At 35.7% G+C, this 20461-nt stretch overlaps 1 protein-coding gene and 1 pseudogene across 1 annotated transcript; both read left to right on the plus strand.

Annotated features, from left to right (window-relative positions):
• Window positions 1-10614: 10614 nt before the first annotated feature.
• Window positions 10615-10958, plus strand: LOC140531255 (biogenesis of lysosome-related organelles complex 1 subunit 2-like). The gene has a single exon (XM_072650305.1). The coding sequence runs from the start codon at window positions 10615-10617 to the stop codon at window positions 10894-10896; it is 282 nt and encodes a 93-aa protein (XP_072506406.1). The 3' UTR covers window positions 10897-10958.
• Window positions 10959-18361: 7403 nt separating this feature from the next.
• LOC140531890 (large ribosomal subunit protein mL48 pseudogene) lies at window positions 18362-18985 on the plus strand (annotated as a pseudogene).
• The last annotated feature ends 1476 nt before the right edge of the window (window positions 18986-20461 follow it).

The raw sequence follows: 20461 nt of genomic DNA on the forward strand, positions 1-20461 counted from the left end.
TTTGTAGAACAGTAGTATTCCATTGCATTTATATACCACATTTTTTTAACCATTAACTAATTCATAGGCACCCTTTCTTAGTTTTTTAGCTCTTTGCTACCATAAAAGAGCTGATACAAATATTTTCTTTAAAATATATGCATATGTGGATATAAACACTTTGTACACACATGATCTTTTCATCATATGCATATGTGCATATATGTGCACAAACACATACATATTCACACACATGCACACATATGTGTATAGGTGTATGTGTGTATATGTATTGCATGTCCATACCCAAACCTAAACAAACAAAACCTCATCCTCTTTGGTACTGAAATTTAAGAAAAAAAGGTGTTGTTGAGTATTTTATATATTATATAATTTCAAATCTAATTCTTATACTCTTACTAATAAAAATAAATGAGAGCATAAATTATCCTTTATCTCATCTCTTGCTTCAAAAATTAATTTTGTTCTTTATTTTCATGAATGGAGAACATCCTCTTCCTTCTTCTTTTCCTCTTCCAGTATCATTACAAACTTGAGAGATTTCTGAGAAACCACTTTTTTAAATGAAAAAAATAAACCTCATTTTGAAATCCAATCCCCCAAAACAAACAAATGAAAGAAGTTCCAATGATTCTATCACCAACCCACCAGTTGGTGTTAGAACCCACCATTACCTAAAAATGGGTCATAAATAAAGCCGTATCTATTCATCTTTTTCAAGTTTGTATGCCACCTACACTACTGTCCTAGAATAAATTTTGCAATGTGCTTTTTTTTTTTTGCCTACAATATCATTAAAACAAAGTGGGAGATTAAAAAATTTCTAATAGTTTTTATTAGAAAGTACATTTAGATGCTGTACCAGGCCTAAAGTTAAAGGACCTGCTAAGTATAAGAGTATACTTGAGTTCAGACATGATAGAGTTTAGGCCTTGGAGACATGTCTTCATAGTATTTTTAAGGTGACCCTGTGAAAGTTGCTGACATTTCTCTCACTTCTGTTATCTCTAAAACTATGATAGTTTTGTGTTTATTGAATCATTATGAAGTACTGTTGTTTAATAAAGAAAATTTCCTGTGGTTTATTTCCAATTCCCTTTGGGGGATTTTATTGCTTGCTATTAATTCTCAAACTGGAGAAATAGGAAATTATATATGGACAACATATTCTCAGAGTTGAGGAAAAAGAATCTTTTGATTAAAAGCAAGTTTGTGTGTGTGTGTGCATGCATATAAATTTGATATTTGAAGTGTAGTTGTCCTTAATGGTATATGAAAGTTTGCAACTTGTCTTTTCACTGATGGTTTTAGCCCCTGCTTATTTCAAGTAATAAAATGTATATTTGGAAAATCGTGTGGTTTAACATTCAAGCTAGTTTAGAAAATGTGAACTCTGTGTTCAGACATGTATATACATCATATAAAAAAATCTACCTGTCTCTGGCTTTATTTTGACAAAGTAAGAAATTTACAGATGTGTCTAATGATGAATATCTTTGCAAAATACTAATTAGGCCTGAGATTCAGTCTAAATATACAGATGTGAATTGTCATTTGAATGGACTTTACTCAAAGGAACCCATTTGTAGGATAGTCAGTTATTGATAGAAAAAAAAATCATGCTTTCAATGTATCTTTGGTTCAATGTGAATTTTTATACATCAAGCATTCTTAATGTGGGCTACATCACAGGCTGACATGTCAATGAGAAAGTTCTTGCTATCATAGATGGGTGTTATAGTGTCAGAAAAACTGGGATCCAGGTCTGTCTCTACAAATTACTGCATCTTTGACCTTTGGCAGGTCAGTTACCCTCTTTTCACCTCAGTTTTGTTCTCTGTAAAGTAAAATTGTAGACTATATGCTCAGAGGTCAGGACTAGTATTAAAAATGAGTAATTGCAAAAAATCAAACTTAAGCTTGGTATAAGAAAAATCTTACTACTAGCCTTTAATGTAATAGGTTCTCCTTAATTATAGGTCTTCATGTAAATGCTATGTGACCGTGTCTCTAACATGTTTTAAATAATTATTTTTCAGCTATGACTTGGACTAGATAACCACTGAGATCCCTTACAATTGTGTCAAGTTTGTTATTCGGTGAAATTTATGATGCATTATATAAAAGTAATGGGAGTATTGGAGGAAGGTATTAACCAGTTGTGCCCACTACCACCTGATTGATTAGGGTTACTTCCTGATTGGTTGATGGAAATGCAGGAGACAAAACTGTAGCTAGAACATTTGCTTCTGACTGAAAGTACAAAATGTGAACCGAGATTTCAATTTGATCTTTTCCCAGACTCTCTCTGCCTTAGTCTTGAATAGACCCAAGCACAGATACAAAGATTTTCATTCTAGAGAGGGAACGAATTTCTCTCAATTTTCTCTATTTTGTGCCAGGCACTTTGCAAAGCCCTGGGAATACAAAGAAAGGGGAAAAAAACAAAGAAACAAATAGTTCTGATTATCCAGGAGGAGTTCACAGTCTTATGAAAAAGCAACGTGTAAACAACCATGTAGAAGTAAGATGTATGCATGACGAATTGAAGATCATTTCTGAGGGAAAGCATCAGATTAACAAGAACTGATCAAGGCCCCTTCATGCCAGTTGCCTTTGTGTTGTGTTTTCTGAGCACAGGTTAGAATCTTGATTTCCTGGGAATGAACATTCCCACTAAAGCAACCAAAGTATTGTTGGAGTTCCTATAGAAACATGTGACATAAAAATAGACATATTTTTGCATGCAGCCAGAATGGAGAGATCCTAAAAGTGGGTTTTCCCTGTTTTGGAATGGGGGACAAGCTCATGAATAATATAAAACTTGAGAGCTACCAAAATGAAGTATTTAGTCACCGTGTGACTAAATTTTCTCAGAATCTATATGTCTGTCTATCTAAATACACACGTAGTATACATATAAATGTGTGTATATGTTATATATATAAAATATATATATATTTATATATGCATATACATATTTATTTATTTTGAAGAAGGAAGTGAATTGCTTATCTGATGCAGCATCTTGATGACTAGACCATGTCATGGCAGAAAAGGGAAATAGGAGGAGATGCACCTTGCTATTACTATATGTTGAATAGCTAATATAGTTTCAATGTAAAGTGAGAATCAATTATTTAGCATGCCCAAAATTATATTTACCTTTTATATATAGTCAAATAGAGTATTCACATGTTCTATAAGTTTCCATTTCAGCATACGGATTTCCCCTAGTAAATAAGTTTCCATTTTATGCATATTCTGTAGGGCTAAAATAAATGATGCCTTATAACTGATATGCATATTGTACATTAAGCATGAATGTGAGAGTTTGGGGACCTCATTGTGCACATTTAGAGAAACCTAAACACAGATTACATCCAAGTTTGAAGATTTTTTTGGACTAAAAATTCAGGCAGGAGGCAAAATGTTAAAGAGATATATTTACCTACTAAGGGATTAGGTAGGATATCAGGATCAAGCCCAGTCCATATGAACCCCAAACCTTAAAAGGTTCTTGGGTCATAGGTTGCATAAATGTGAGCTATTATTTTAAAATCTGTAGTGAAGGAGCATAATGGACAAAGGACTTTTTTGGGAATTGGTAAGACTTGTATTCAAATCCCAGAGATTTAATATTTCCAGACCCTCATACAGCTTTCTTTTTACTGATCTGCTTTGATGGTGAGAATTTCTACCCTGGAATTTCTCTACACTGATGAAACCACAGGTTTAAATCAGAGACATCCTCCATGAAAACAAAACCCTTCAGTATGATAATACTTCTCTCAGAGACAAAATAAATCAATCATCAAATTGGCAACTATGTTAAATACTGATCATGTAAAACAGTACATTATTTGTAGATGACAATAAAATAGAATTGGAAGAAGTATTTTCCTCATCTGGAAGTTCATTATGACAATGAGACCATGAGTTCAGTCCCTATAACTATCCTTAAAATAATGTTTTGCTGTATGCTTTTATTATACCTCTTGCTTATTGCTTTCTAAAGACAATGCCAAGTAAGCAACAAGTGATACCATGACAGCTAAGATGTAATACATAAGAGATATCCACTTCAACAAATATTTACTAAAAGTAGTCTTTATGCAAGTCACTTAGTATATTGAAAATACAGAGGAAAAAATCAAGATGATGGAGTAGAGGCAGCAGACCATCCAAACTGTCCCAATATTCCCCTCTAATCAGCTTCAAAATGATGTATTCATTTGATTTCTGGAGCAGCAGGGCCAGCAAAAGGTCAGGGTTAGACATATTTTTAACCCAAGACAAATTAAGAGGTTGGAAGGAAAGATCTGTGACACCAGGGTGGGTGCCAGCATAGAATATATGTGGCAATATCAGTGGTGAAACTTGGAGGCAGCTGTGAGCACAACAGCAGCAGCTTTGGGAACTCTCAGGCAACAGACATTCCAGGACTGAGCGGAGCACTAGAGCTTGTAGCCTCAGAGGAGCAGGGGAACTGGTCAGGTAGGTCAAGGGCTGAAAGGAAAACTGTCGCTTATAGCTACAGAGGAACAAGGACCCTTCCTGGGTAAAGACATGCAATGGAACAGTGATCATACCTCTCTCATGATAACACCACTTTGGAGCTACTGGAAATTAGAAAACCTCCAGAACAAGTCCAGAAAAACATCAGTGAGGAAAAGCCCAAAGCCTGGGACAGTGCTACCCTACCCCATCCCCCAGCACTTCTTAAACTCAACTCACAGTTTAAGGAGCCCTGAAGGGTTCATGAAGGAAAAAAGTTTAAGAAGCCCTGTCCTAGATGAGTAGACCTCAACTTTAACATAAAGTTCAAAGTCAAGAAATAGACTAGAAAAATGAGCAAACAATAACAAACCTAATCATAAAAAGTTATTATGCTGGCAAGAGATGATCAAGGCACAAACTCAGAAGAAGAAACCATGAAAACAGCTATAAATAAAACCTCTAAGAAAAAGAACCTACAAATTGGACAGAGTGATAAAGGAAAAACAATTGAAAAGAAATGAGTGATGCAATAAAATTTTTAAAAGATAATTAACAACTTGGTAAAGTACAAAAAATACTGAAAAGAACTCTTAAAAAACAGAATTAGCCAGATGGGAAAAGAGGTATAAAAGTTCTCTGAAGAAAATAATTCCTTAAAAATTAGAATTGGGCAAGCAGAAGCTTATTACTTCATGAGACATCAAGAAATAATAAAAGCAAAGACAAAAAAATGAAAAAAAAATAGAAGAAAATGTGAAATCTCATAAGCAAAAAACAACTCATCTTGAAAACAGATAAAGGAGAGGTAATTTAAGAATTATTGAACTGCCAGAAAGCCATGATTAAAAAAAAAAGTCTAAACTTTTGAAGAAAGTACAAAGAAAAGTTACCTTGACATCTTAGAACCAGAACCAGAAGGTAAAATAAAAATTAAAAGAATCCACTGCTTACCTTCTTAAAGAGATCCCAAAATGAAAACTCCCAAGATTATAGCCAAATTCTAGAGCTCTCAGGTCAAGCAGAAAATATGGCAAGCATTCAGAAACAAATGATTCAAATATCATTGGGCCACAGACAGGATAACCCAAGATTTAGCACCTTACTCATTAAAGGTGTGGAGCCTTTGAATATGATAGTCTAGAAGGGAAAGGTGTTAGAATTGCAACCAATAATGATCTGCCCAGTAAAAGTGAGTATAATCATTCTAGGGGAGAGAAAAGCCATTTTATAAAATAGAGGACTTCAAACATTCCTGATTTAAACAAAACAAAATAGAGTTGAATGTAAAATCTGACATTCAAACACAAGTCTCAAGAGAAGTATAAAGTTAAACATGAAAGAGAAATCACAAGGGACTTGATAAAGTTAAACTGCATTCTTATGGGGAAAGATTATGCATACATAACACTTAAGAATGTTATCATTTTAGGGAAGTTAGGAGTCTACAGAGAGGGCATAAGAGTGAGTTGATTATATTGAAATCCCAAAAAAATGAAGAAGAAAGAACAATACATAGGAAGAAGGGTCCAAAAGAATGGCAAAAAATTCTTAAATAAAAGAGATGCACTAGGAAGAGCTTGTACACTGAAAGGGAAAATGGGGAGGGTAGGTAACACTTCAATCTCACTCTCCTTTGAACTGGTTCAAAAAGGGAAGAATACACACACACACACACTCAGTTGGGTATAGAAATGTATCTGACTCAGCAGACAACTAAGGGGAAGAGAAAAGGGAGGAGTAACAAGGTAGATGGAAGATTAAGGGAGATGTAGTTTAAGTCAGAAGCAGAACAGACTTTTGAAGAAGTAAAACAGAAAAATCAACAAACGAAATTAGTGTGGAGGAAAATGTAAAGTAATGATAACTATGAATGTAAGTAGGATCACCCATAAAACAAGCAAATCACAGAACAGATTAAAACTCAGAATCTAAAATATGTTTTTTATAAAAACATTGGACATAGAAAGACATACACAGAGCACAAATAAGAGGCTGGAGTTTTTATTTTATTTCAGCTCAATAAAAAAGAAAGGAGTTACAGTCGTGATCTCAGACAAAACAAAAGAAAAAATAGACTAAAACAAAAAAAAGATAATCAAAGAAACTACATTTTGCTAAAAGGTATCATAGACAATGACATTATATCAATACTAAACATATATGCATGAAGTGACAGAATACGCACATGCTTAAAGGCACAAGCAAAATCAGTGAAGCCAAAATTAAAAGAAAAGCAGTTAACTGGGGGAAAAGATTACAAGACATTTCTCTGATAAAGAACTCATTCTCAAATACATAGGGCACTGAGTCAAACTTATAAGAATAAGAATTGTTCTCCAATTGATAAATGATCAAAGGATATGAACAGATAATTTTCAGAAGAAATCAAAGCTACCTATAGTCACATGAAAAAATGCTCTAGATCACTAATTGATTAGAGAAATGCAAATTAAACAACTCTGTGGTACCACCTAATACCTATAAGATTGGCTAACATGACAGTAAAAATTACAAATGCTGCAGAGTATGTAAAAAAATGACACTGATGTATTGTTGGTAGAGTTGTTCACTGATTCACCCAATGTTGAGAATAATTTAGAATTATACTGAAAGGGGTATAAAACTGTACATACTCATTGACCTAGAAACACTGCTACTAAGTCTGTATACCAAAGAGATTAAAGGAAAAGGACATATATGTGCAAAACTATTTATAGCAACTCTGTGATGGCAAAGAAATAGAAATTGAAGGGATGCCCATCAATTTGGGAATGGCTGAAAAAGTTCCTGTATATGATTGTAATGCAATAATATTCTGCTATGAGAGTTACTGGGCAGGATGGTTTCAGAACATCCTGGGAAGACTTAAATGAGCTGATTACAGAATAAAGTGAGCAGAACCAGAAAGTTGTTATATTGTGTAACAGCAATATTATGATGCTGGCCACCTCTAAAAGATTTAGCTACTCTGATAAATACAGTGATCCCAGATGATTCTGAAGGACTCACAATGAAAAACTCTTTCCATCTTCAGGGAGAGAACTGATGTACTCTGAATGAAAATTGAAGTGTAATTGTCTTCACTCTTTATTTTGCTTGCTGTTCTGTTTTTGTAATATAGTTAACATGGAAATGTTTTTGCATGACTTTAAATGTATAATTAATATATTGCTTGCCTTCTCAATGTGTAGGGAAGAGTCTGGAGAAGATTTGTAATACAATTTTTTAAAAAAGCTAAAATAAATAATAATTTTTAAAGAAAGAAAACATATCTTTCCAATTTGTAATATTTAAAATAAAATCGCTAACTTAGTCATACCTTTGACCCAGATATTCTATTGCTAGAACATGGTGGCGTAACAGCATGAACTTTCTAGAGTGCTCCTGCCAAGCCCAGACAAATACCTGTAAACAATGCTTCTAAACAAATTCTGGAGCTGCAGTACCCACAGAATGACGAAGTGAAGCAAATTTCCAGCCCAAGACAGCCTGGAAGGTCACCGGGAAGTATCTATAACGCCAGTATGCGAGCAGAGCACAGTCCAGTGAGAGCTGTTAGTGCACAGAGAGGACCTGAGCAAGTTTTGGGGAGACTGAATCTCTCACACCTGTGGTGGTTTCATGACCCCCCCCCCCCAAAAAAAAAAAAAAAAACGCTGAGGATAAATTGGAAGGTCAATGGGAAAAACCTGTGGGACCAGTATGGGAGAGTGGAGTGGTCTGGTCCTAAACCCAGGTCAGCTCAGGTGGGAGGGGGTGGAGGAACCAGCAAGCAGCCATAGCAGCATCAGGGTCAACTACAGCCACTCTTTCTGGTTTCTGGAGCTCTAGGCCCATGGATTGTGGAGGATTGAACTGCTGATAGTATACCCCAGCCCCACTGGAAGCAGAGAACTACCTTGACAAAGAACTCAAAAGTCAAGTAAATGGCTGGGGAAATGAGCAAAAACCGGAAAAAGAATCTTACTTTGGTGACAAGCAGAAGAACACAAAGTCAAAGCTCCTCCAACCAAAGCCTCAGAGATTCTATTGCTAAAAATATAATTGTCAAAATATTTATAGAAACACTTTTTAAGGCAACAAAGAAATAGAAGCAAACTTATGTCTTGTTAGGGGAGTGGCTAAACAGATTGTGTTATATAAATTTCTTAGAATATTCCTATGCTCCAAGAAATGAAATAGGAAGAAAAATGTATATGAGTTTTCTCAGAATAAAACTACCAAGCCAGGAAAATAATTTACAAAGTGACTACACCATTGTAAATGGAAAGAAAAATCAGAAAATAATGGAAGGTAATTGTAAAATATTGAAGGAAGATCTTGAACCCAAAGAGGAGAATTGAGTATGCACCTCACCCCATTCCTTTTTTAAGGTGCTAGAAAGCTTCACATATATAGAGTATTGTATTTATTGTCAGATTTTTAAAAAATGCATTGATATGACTTATTGGTTTTGCTTTGTTTTTTTATTTCTTTTTATTTTGACCTTTTTATTACAAGGGTTCATTTTTTGGGAAGGAGAAGGGGAACAATGTTAAGCTAAATTTAGGAGATATAAACAAAAAAATGATAAAACTAGTTTTCAAAATGAAAATACATATGGATAAGATCAACATTCTTTTCTAAGACTTCTTGTGGCATTGCAAAATTGATGCCACAAAATGCAGGAAATGGAAAAGTGTTACTCAGCCTCTCCTTTGTAGTACACAGACTGGATTAACACCAGCTCTCACCAGTGTAATGAACTGTATATCTTGCTGTGGTCACCACCACTACCTTTGTTATTTCAAGATAGGTTTCTCTAATGCTTTCTAATTAAATTCCCATTTTGAAGGCTCTCCAGGGCGTCTAGGTCATAAAGCTGCTCATTTGTAGCGAAATGGAGCATATGCAATACCAATACTGGTCCTTCCAGGACAGGCTTCTCATTTGCTTTTGACTAGAACTTAAGGTGTAGTACAATAGCATTATAACACATTTAATCATTGCCCAGATATAGTAATAAGATTAGGATTGCCCAGGGAGTAAGACTAGTCATGCACCCAAACAAAGCTGCAAGTGCTTGGTAAAAGCCTGCAGGAGCAAAGTTAGTCTAGAAAGAAAGAATTTAGCCTTATTGTCAGCATTACAGGGGGTTACCCTATATTTATGCTTCAGCGATCCCAGACTTCATGCCTCTAAGCACTCTCTCTGCTGATGTAGATCACAGCCCATACACACCTTAGTACTTTCATAAGTTACTGTAAACAAAACAATAAAGCTTCTAGTGTTGAGGTTCTCAACTTATCTCAGTGGGTCCTTGGACACTCATCAGCTCTCTTGTGGTAGTCCTATTCAAAGACTTTCACCTTTAGAAGGACCTGTTAGAGAGCTTGTTGTCATTGTTTATCTTTTGTTTACAGAAGCACCAGTGAGACCAGGAGAGTGATGCTTTCACTTGCAAGTGAATTAGATTTAAGTGAGATAGGGCTGTGCAAAGTCATCAGTTATACTCCTCCAGTCTTTGGAGCCCAGTGGCAAGACATACATAGGTCAGGATAACTGGCAATAGCCCCGGATGCGGTGCAAAACCTTAGACTTTTTATGGTAATGTCTTTCCCAGATCTCAGATTATCTGAGACAGCACCCATTTAGTGACTAATGGCTAGATAAGAATTGGGGCAAAAGATGGTCTAGTTTGCCTTCACAAAAGAATCAATCTGGGAGGGGAAGACCCTTAGAGTTTCTGGCCAGAAAAGAAACAATTGTTACTTAAACTCACTCTGAGCCATCAAAACCCAAATTGTTTGGGACAGAGCTTGTATTCAAATTGTTTGGGACAGAGCTTGTATTCAAATTGTTTGGGACAGACAAAATCTTGCTAGGTGAACTTCACTACATAATAAGCCTTCAAAGAATTTCATTCATGGGATCATGAGATCACAACTTTTAAGGAAGAAAGAAGGATTTTTTCAGTTATCTATTTTGATCTTTGCCCCTCCTCCCTTCCCTGTCCCTATCCCTTCCCTCCATCTTTTTTCCTTCTTCCCTTTCCCAGTCTACACGATGCCATGGTGAAAACAGCCAAGGAAGTCACAGAGCCCGCTGAGGTGGACAATGTGTCAATGCTAGGACATGTTCTCCAAAATGGACATGTACCTGACGGGAGAGCTGACAGCCATCAGGGAAGACTATAAGCTTCTGGAAAATATGAACAAACTGACTATCTTGAAGTATGTAGAAATGAAAGATATTGCAGTAAACATAAGTAGAAACCTAAAGGATTTAAACCAGAAATATGCAGCCGTTCAGCCTTATCTGAATCGGATTATTTTAATTGAGGAGCAAGTAGCAGCTCTTGAGCTGGCAGCTTACAAGTTAGATGCATATTCAAAGAAGCAAAGTACAAGAAGTTAGAAAGACGATGAAAGACTTCTACAGCACAAAGACTTTGCAAGAATGCTTTCTAAGAGCTGAAATAAGTGCGATGGAACTTGTCACTATGCTTCAGTTCGTAAAAGGAGGCAATGCTGCCCGTACAAGGAGAGTGCCAGGCCCCACCTCTGGTTGGATGTGTAACTCTGGCCACCCCCAGTGTTTTCCTAACCTGGACCCCCTGGAACCCCGTCTTACCATGTGCTTCATTGCGTGCTCTGGATCAAGTTTCAGAAATCAGGATCAACCCCGTCTAAAGTAGACACAGATGAGAGGCTCTCGTCTCCCTGTCTCCTCCCTTCTTCCCTAGGCCCCCATTCCCTTCATAACCTGTTCTTGATCTTAAATAATAAATGCCAACTCATGACCCTAAAAAAAAAAAAAAAAAAACGTAAAGTTATTGATTTCAACACCTTCATTTCACAGACAGGGTAAGCAAGGTCTACAGAGGTAAAATTTCTTACCTAAGGCCATGTAGATAGTAGGTGGCATAGTTTGGACTAGAACAGGGGTCATTTAACTCCAAATTCCATATACTTTCCACAGAACCATGCTATCACACTTCACTTCCATAGTGGATACTTTATTTGTGATGAAAGAAAAATTATTTCAGTTGAATTTTAAGGACTTTAAGAGCAAGTCAGATATTATTGTGGAAGAGGATTCCAAAACCTGTGATGGGAAACTAATTATCTATAATATTTATTGCCAGCAAGTTAAGTACAGTCAAATTATTTCTTCCAGGAATCGGTAAAGGAGGACATCTTCCTTGTTTCCAGATATACCTTTGAGGAGCAAGCAGTGCTATGGGACAGGCAGTTTTGGTAATGTTTAAAAGAGAGATTTCGGCAGGTAATTAAAGAAGTAAGATCTTTATTAAATGGTGGAGAAGAGAGAAAAGTAAAGAGAGAAAAGTATCTTTCAGAAAAATCCCCCTACATCTGGGGAAAAGAGAGCCTTGGGTTGGGCAGCCTTTGTAAGCAAGAAATCAAAAGGTCATCCAGTCCCACCCTCTTATTTTCCAAATAAAGAATCAAAGCCCAGGGAGGTCAAACAAGGTGTGAAAAATCACACACATGGCAAGTATCAAAACCCTAATCTTCAAATAACAATTGATTTTTCTTCTGTATAATGTAATCTTGCCATATATAATCTGACTTTCTCAGAAAGGAATACTTTCCACTGAGCTGCAAGATTGTACAGTAGATTAAAAAGTCCTGAACCTTCTGTCATTTATAGTTGTGTGACCCTGGGTAAATTACTGACTTTCTCTGAGCTTCTGTTTATTCACCTGCAAAATGGGAATAATATTAATCTCCTTCCTCCTTATTTCATGAGGTTATTTTCCTGACCAAATGAGAAAATGTTCAAGATATTTCTCCACAAAATGAAAAGCACCATAGTAAGTATGTATATACATACACATATTCATTCATTTATTGTTCCTCATAAGCAAAGAGGACAAAAATGACATCATGATGTTAGGGTCAATGTACAGTATGTCTGACTGTGGCTGATCAAACCAATATGACTTCAGAAAACTCTACCACAGGCTGGGCACAAGGAGTCCATAGTAACATGTGGGAAGGAGGTGTCTCTAAATTTGTACATCTCGTGTTTCTTACATATATATTCATAAACACATATGTATGTACACATATGTGTGCATATATGCACATGTGTGTATATATGCATATACACACATCTATGTGCATATAGTAGTGCTGCATAACATGTAATGCAACCTATGAATGTGAGATTATTATTGAGAAGGAAATATGGTTTTAAAATGTCACTGAAATTAAAGGTCTCATTTAAACTTCTATGGAAACAAACAGAGCACACACAACATATGACACTGTATTGATGCGACACGAAAATAATGGCCAATGTGTTGAAATAAACAGCCAGTTCAATCACACATTCTTCAAAATGGCTATTGGGTGTTTCACAATAGAAAAAAAAAATAGCCTGTAATTCCCAAATTGTTAGGCATGTGTATTTGTAGAAGAACCTAAACTTATTGTAAACATTAATGAATAGTTATACATAAATCTACAAATAATCAATAAATAAGAAAGGTTTGGCTACCAGTCCTTGGTACTGTTAAATGATTCAATGGAAACTGATAGGATTTTGTTAGTGTAAATAACATTAAAGAAGAAGCATTCCTATCTACTTTGCTGCTTCACTCTAAGGATCATGGGACCTGTCGATCTGACTCACAGCTCAAACCTTCCATATGTATTGTCTGCCCATAATACTAATATGTCCTGGGCACAGACTGTCATGCTTTTGTACTTATATCCCTCTGATCTTCACACATCGCTTTGCACATAATAAGGGCTTAATAAATGTTTTATTCTTTCAATTATTTATTAAGTGCCCAATATATGCCAGATACCATGTTAAGTGCCTAAATACAAGTAAAACAACCCCTACTTTCAAGGAGCTTACATCTAAGTAGGTGACAACAACCTGCATAGTGTGGTGATGGAAAGGGAAGGGAACTTCCACCCATTTAGTTACAGGGATTGTGAGTAGAGCTAGAGGGCAGTAGATTGTCATATGCCTTTTCTTATAACAAGTTAGAAGTGATTTAATTATTGATCCCAGTGTAAGAGACTGAAGAAGGATTTGGAAATATTCACATGGTGGCAGAGCAAATGGCATGATGAGCACACTAGTGTTCTAGTAGATGGCATCAGGGGGTGTGATACATGGTCAAAGCCTAGTAGGTGCTTAATAAGTATTGATTGCTTGGTTGGTTAGAAATAGTGGATTAAGAATAGCTTAGCCCCAGGACAGAGTCCCAAAGAAGTGGATTAACTCTCTTTTGGGGATATTCTTTCCTGTAGGTGGAATCAATAACATATTTCACTCAAATTTGTTTTATTATTTTAAATACATGTAAATGGTATTGTGATTTGTAAACAATATATTCAGTCAGAAGTATTATTAAATTCAGAATAGCTTTCTGTAGTCATGTTTCCTCAGTGGATATTAATGGCATAAGTTCTATCATATGGAGGTATATGAATTTTGTGATATTATAATAGTTACCTCATTATGTCAAAGGTTAGGAAACACTGCTTTATTCAAGAAGGTTGACACTTCTTAAAATTTTTCAGCCTGTTAGTTTGCTATACTATCCTTAAGCATACTAGCTACTGCCTTTTGTGTGTCTATGTTTCCCACAGTGCCAGGTCGATTGTGTGTGTGTGTGTGCGCATGCTTGTTATGTATACACACACACACACACACACACACACATACACACATCCAATACTTGCAGAATGTCTAACAAGATGGAATCAAAGCATCTGATGTAGTAGGCAGATCAGGTCATATCATATAATTACAGTTAGTAATGGTGTTAATGTGATAACACAAGTTCTAATCACATTTTCCTCCAGGGAAAATTAAGTAGGCTTTGGAATCTCATTGAACCCATTAGTTCAAATTCTTCCACACAAAATCTAAGGGATCATCTAATCCAATGTATATGTCAAGAAGAATGCATCTTCCCTCTTTTTCTTCTCTTCTTCCCTGGGACTCCCATGAGAGGGAAGATGCTACCTAAGATATCACAATACACTTTTTGTGAATTCTAGTTGGTAGGAATGTCTTTCTTTTATCAAATACCATTCAGCATCTCTGTAACTTCTAAATCTTGCTCCTAGTTCTTCCCTCTAGGACGAACCAGGACAAATTTAGTTTTCTATGCAAGTCAATTTCCATCCAAGTCAAGATCTTTAATAAACTTAAAATACAAGGCAAAAAAAAAATTCCCTTATTTTGCAGTAGCTTCTATTTGCTTTAAATACATTAAGACTGCTATCATGACCCTATTATTCATCATTGTCTTGGAGATGAACATTCTGACTTCCTCCAACTGATGCTTTTTTGGCTTTAAGACCCTTCGACATCCTGATTGCCATCTTCTAGATAGTCTCCAGTTTATCAATATCTTTTATAAAACATGACACCCATAAATGAATAAAATCATCTAAGTAAGAAGTTCCCATCTTCTACTAATTTCTGCACTCACTGACTTTTAGTACATCCTCAATACTTCATATTCAATGGAAAAGGAAATAAATTCTAGACTTCACCATGTAACAACAAATAAGAAAATAAAGACATCAATTTTTCACTTAAAAATTTTTATTTTTAGGAACTTCTTTTAGTTTATAAAGATTTAGTTTTATAAAGCATCATAATATTATATTAGTAATTAGTATTATAAAAATAAATGAATAAAGCCCATAATTTCAACTTTCAGTTGGGTGAATCCCCTGTAAAGTCTGTCTGGGATAGGTAGTAAAATTAGACAATGATTGGGCACAGAGTTGAAAAGGAAAAACATAGTCTGATTTGCTTTCTCAAAAATGCAAAGCTTTTTTTTCTGACTTAAATATTTCCATGAAAACAAAGGTTTAGCTTTTCAAAACTAATATTTTACTGGTGATTTTATAACGTAATAACATCTGGAATAGCATTGTATCCAGAGAACTAAAGAGAAGTATGACATAGAAGGTAATGAATGATAAGATGCACTATGCATATAAGTAGGTTGAAGTATATAACCAATGAGGAAATAGAAGAAAAAGAATGTAATTATATGGCAGGAAGAGAAGAGAGTCCAGCCATGTTTCAAGAACCATAGAATAGACAACTGGAGTGTTCTTCTTTGCTCCTAGCAGCATCAGGAGAAATTGAGGAAGACCCCCATTATGTTGGGTCAACTCCCTGTGTTGGCCTTTTGGGTGAAAATGAAGATTCAAATAGGAAAAGTAGACATAGATAGGTTGTGATCTTTATATTTGGAGGGAACTTGATTCAGTGGCATCCTAGATCATTTGAGTATTTGAAGGAATAAATTAATGTTTGTTTATTATAATACAGTCACCTAAATTAGTCAGGCATTTGATTGTTTCTTGCCAACTAAGAATTTTTTCAGATGGTTTTTGAAAGATATTTGTATATCAGATTCAGCAACCAATTTGTTTTTTAATTTTGATTTGGACTGATTGAGAATTGAGATTGAGAAATGCACTGAGAATCCTGATTCACAGAGATAAGTTCCTACAAATGGAATCTAGTCATCTAGTGTGAAAGGAATATCCTTCTATGCGAGCTCATCAGAAATTCTGTAATTTCATTGATTAGGAATCAGTTTGGCAATTTCAGCAATCTATTAGCTCATTTTTCACTGAGGTACAGATGTTTCTCTATTCAGTCTAAATGTATATATATTCATATATCATTCAGTTGGTTTTGGTCAGCAAAAGTTATTTGTTCCAGGGTCTCAGACTATGTAATACCTCAAAAGGTATTGTGAAAATCAAATAAGAGAAACAGAGGAAAAAACTAGGAAGAGAAATGAGAGTGATGCAAGAAAATCATGAAGAATAAGTCAATAGCTTGTTAAAGGAGATCCCCTCCAAAAAATACCTGAAGATAATAACACCTTAAAAAACAGACTTCATTTTCAAAAGAGGACCATAACATTAGAGAAATGATGATAGGGCTTGCACTTGACTTTGTTTTGAGTGAGTTAGAGTTGTGCAAGATCACCAGCTTCACTTTCTCTTCCTGAGCCATCTGGATCCAGTGATGCAATGGGAGACCTTGGTCTTTTAGGTGAAGATCTTTTCAGGTACTCACTTAAAGTGAGGTAATGTCCATTCAGTGAATAGGGATTCTTTAAAAAGTAATCAGGGGGATGGCCCCTTTAAGAGAAAAGGAAAAAATAGAAAATAAATAGATAAATCACACTGGGAGGGGTAGGAGTCTCAGGCTTGTTGTTTCAAAGAGATACTACTACTAATTTTTTTTTAACAAAAAGCAGACTAACCCAAATGGCAAAAGAGTTCCAAAAAGCCTCAAAAATCAGAATTGATTGAATGGAAAAGGATATAAAAAAAGCTCAAGGAAGAAAATAATTCCTTAAAAATTAGGAGCAAATTGAAGTTATGACTTTATAAGAAATCAAGCTACAATAAAACAAGAATAAGAGAATGAAAAAAATTAGAAGACAATGTGAAATTTCTCACTGAAAAAAATACACTGACCTGGAAAACAGATCCAGGAGAGATAATTCAAAAATTATTGGACTACCTAAAATTCATGATCATAAAAAAGCCTATCTACATCTTTCAAGAATACTGTCCTGATATGTTACAACTAGAGGGGAAAATAGAAATTGAAAGAATCCACAGACCACTTCCTGAAAGAGATCCCCGGAGAAAAACTCCTAGAAATATTATAGCAAATTCCAGAAATCCTAGTTCAAGTAGAAATTATTATAAGCAGCCAGAAAGAAACAATTCAAGTACTGTGGAAACACAATCAGGATAACACAAAATTTAACAGCTTCTCCTTTAAGGGATCAGATGGCTTGGAACATGATGTTCTGGAGATTAAAGGACCCAGGATTGAAACCAAGAATCACTTACCGAGCAAAACTGAGTATACTCCTTCAGGGGAAAAAAATGAACATTGAATGAAATAGAGGACTTTCAAGCATGTTTGATCAAAAGACCAGAGATGACTAGAAAATTTGACTTTCAAATGCAGTAATCAAGAGAAACATGAAAAGGTAAATAGGAAAGAGAAATCATAAGGGACTTTTTCAAGTTGAATTGTTTACATTCCTACATGGAAAGATGATATTTGTAACTCATGAGATCTCAGTATTAGGGTAGTTGGAGGGAATATGTGTGTGTATCTATATATTTATTTCTATATCTATACAGAGGGCACAAGGTGATTTGAACATGAAGGGATGATATCTAACAAATGAAATTAAGGGGTGAGAGAGAGGAATGTACTGGGAGAAGGAGAAAGGGAAATGTAGAGTGGGGTAAATTATTTCACATAAAAGAAGCAAGGAAAAACTTTTTCAGTAGAGGAGAAGAAGGTGCAAGTGAGAGGGAATGAGTAAACCTTACCCTCATCAGATTTGACTTAAGGAGGGAATAAAATACACTCAAATGGATATTGAAATCTATCTTATCCTACAGAAAAGTAGGGGGGAAGGGGATAAGAGAAAGGAGTATGATAGAAGGGAGGGCATATTTGACAAGGGGGTAATCAGAATCAAACGTGTTTTAGGAGGGACAGGATCAAAGGAGAAAATAAAATAAATGGGGGGGTCATGGAATAAGATGGAAGGAAATACAGTCTTTCACAAAATGTTTGTTATAGGAGTGTTTTGCATAACTACACATGTATAACCTATATTGAACAGTTTGCCTTCTCCACGAGATTGGATGGGGAAGGAGGAAGGGATAGAAATTGAAACTCAAAGTTATAAAAATGAATGTTAAAAATGCTTTTAGGGACTAGTTTAATTCCTGTCCTTTGAGTGCATTTCCAGTCATCTGTAGTTGCTAAAGTCTCAGAAGATCACAAGACTGTACTGGGCCCCCAAACAGGAAGGATGGGTGTTGCCTTCTGGAAGGTGCTGTGTCTGAGGAAAGATGCCTTTTCACTTGTAAGGTTCCAACTGAGACCAGAGAATCCCAGCTGTTCTACAGGAAGCATTTTACTGAGCATCAGCCGGCCCTACAAGTCCAAGCTCACCCATGACTTCGGCAAGTACAAGCACCTGGTCATTCCAGCTGAGCTCAAGAAGAAAATAGGGAAGAGTGAGATGAAGCCAATTTCCCGCGGGACAGATTACACTTATGGTGTGTTAAATGTTCACCTGACAGCTTATGACATGACCTTGATGGAGAACTATGCCAAGTATGTTCACAAACTTTGCAACAACTACTTCATTAAAGTGGAGGAAAGCTATGCTCTGCCCACCAAGACCATGCAAGTATTGCAGAGACAGGAGTAAAGCAACAAGATGTTCTTAGATGCAGCCCTTACCACTCATGAATGAGTGGTGCAGTTCAGCAATTTGAGTTCCATGTGTGCAACAATTTTCTTGGAAATTCTTCAAAGCAGTTTGCCAGAAGGAGTCAACCTGTTAGTAAGGGAGCACACTGAGGAGGCTTACAAAGGAAGGTTCAAAGCTTGACCAGAACTGGAAGAATTATAGGCCAAAATGAACTAAAAGATGGTGGACATGTTTGAAGAAGCTCCTGAATAAATGGATCTCTGCTGAGTTACAAGACTGAAATAGTGGATGTGGACTCTTAGAGACCTTCAGCTTCTGTTCCCTCAGCCAGAGATCCACCAGTTTCCTTCACTGGTTGTGTATACTGTTTGTAAATAAAACTTTTCACCTTGGGCCAGTGAAAAATAAAATAAAATAAAATAAAATAAATACTTTTATATAGAACTTGGAAATAAGAAATATAGGCAATGGTATATCAAAATCTATCTTGCTCTATGGGAAAATAGAAGGGGAAGGAAATAAAAGAAAGGGGGGGTGATAGAAGGAAGGGTAGATTGGGGGAAAGAGTAATTAAAACGAATGTTGTCTTGGCATGGGGGAGGGGAGAGATGGGAAGAAAATTTAGACCTCAAAATCTTGTGGAAGTGAATGTTGAAAACTAAAAAAAAAAAAAAAAAAAAGTAAGGAAAAATATTCCTTCCATTGCCTCTTTCAAAATGTTCAAAAGTATATAACTGTACCTCCCTTTGCTACTCACCCTCACCTCCTCACCAGGCTTTTCTTTTCATTAACACCACTAATTTTAAGAGTATTTCAGTAGAATAATATGGTTTCTGGACAATTAGTTGCAATGTTCCCTTGAAAAGTTCTCAAAAGTATATATACTCCAGGTTAGGAAACCAGGTCCACAAATTATCTTGTCAGAGTGCATCAGGGCCATTTTATCTCACCCTCTGGATACTAGTCCTCCACAAAAGCCTGAAATCATATTAGCCTTTTTGTTTTACCATATTATACTATTGACTTGCTATCCAGTAAGATGCCCAGATCTTTTTCACACGTCATTTATCATTCCCACTTTCCATCATGTACTTGTGAAGCAGATTTCTTGAACCTCTTAGATCAGCTATTTGTGCCCACACAAACACACAGGCAGTGCTATACTAGAAAAAGTTAATGACTAGTCATGTTTATCTAAGAAGCACAGAAAATATTTTAAATGTTGATCTTTGAAAAAGAGAGATTCTAAACAAGGATTATGTTTACAAAATATTTTGGTTCAACTGAAAGAACCAGATGCCAAATAGGCCTTCAAAAGTACTCAAAAGAATGAGAAGTGGTGGGAGGGTAGAGTAGGAGGGATTAGAAAGGAGTTGTGACAGACTTCACAGCATGAGAAATAAATCTAAACTGTTTACATGTGGCAAATTATATATAGATCAAAGAAATTTCTTGCTTACATGCTCAAAGTAAAATTCATAATTAGGTCAGATACATACCTGAAACTTTTCTTGGACACATTAACATAAAGAAAACTGGAGCATTAAATCATCTGAAGTAGGTGGTATGTGTGTATGTGTGTGTGTGTGTGTGTGTTGTAAAGGTACTCTATTTTGTATTTATGTGCACTTTATACTAACTTCACCACAAATTTCCTATGAGGAGGTGAGATGACTAAGAGGAAGAAAGTTG

The sequence above is a fragment of the Notamacropus eugenii genome, chromosome 3 (assembly GCF_028372415.1).
Source record: "Notamacropus eugenii isolate mMacEug1 chromosome 3, mMacEug1.pri_v2, whole genome shotgun sequence".
Classification (NCBI taxonomy): Eukaryota; Metazoa; Chordata; class Mammalia; order Diprotodontia; family Macropodidae; genus Notamacropus; species Notamacropus eugenii.

Excerpts from the sequence above, each read along its gene's own strand:
- LOC140531255 (XM_072650305.1), top strand. The coding sequence starts at position 10,615 with ATGTTCTCCAAAATGGACATGTACCTGACGGGAGAGCTGACAGCCATC.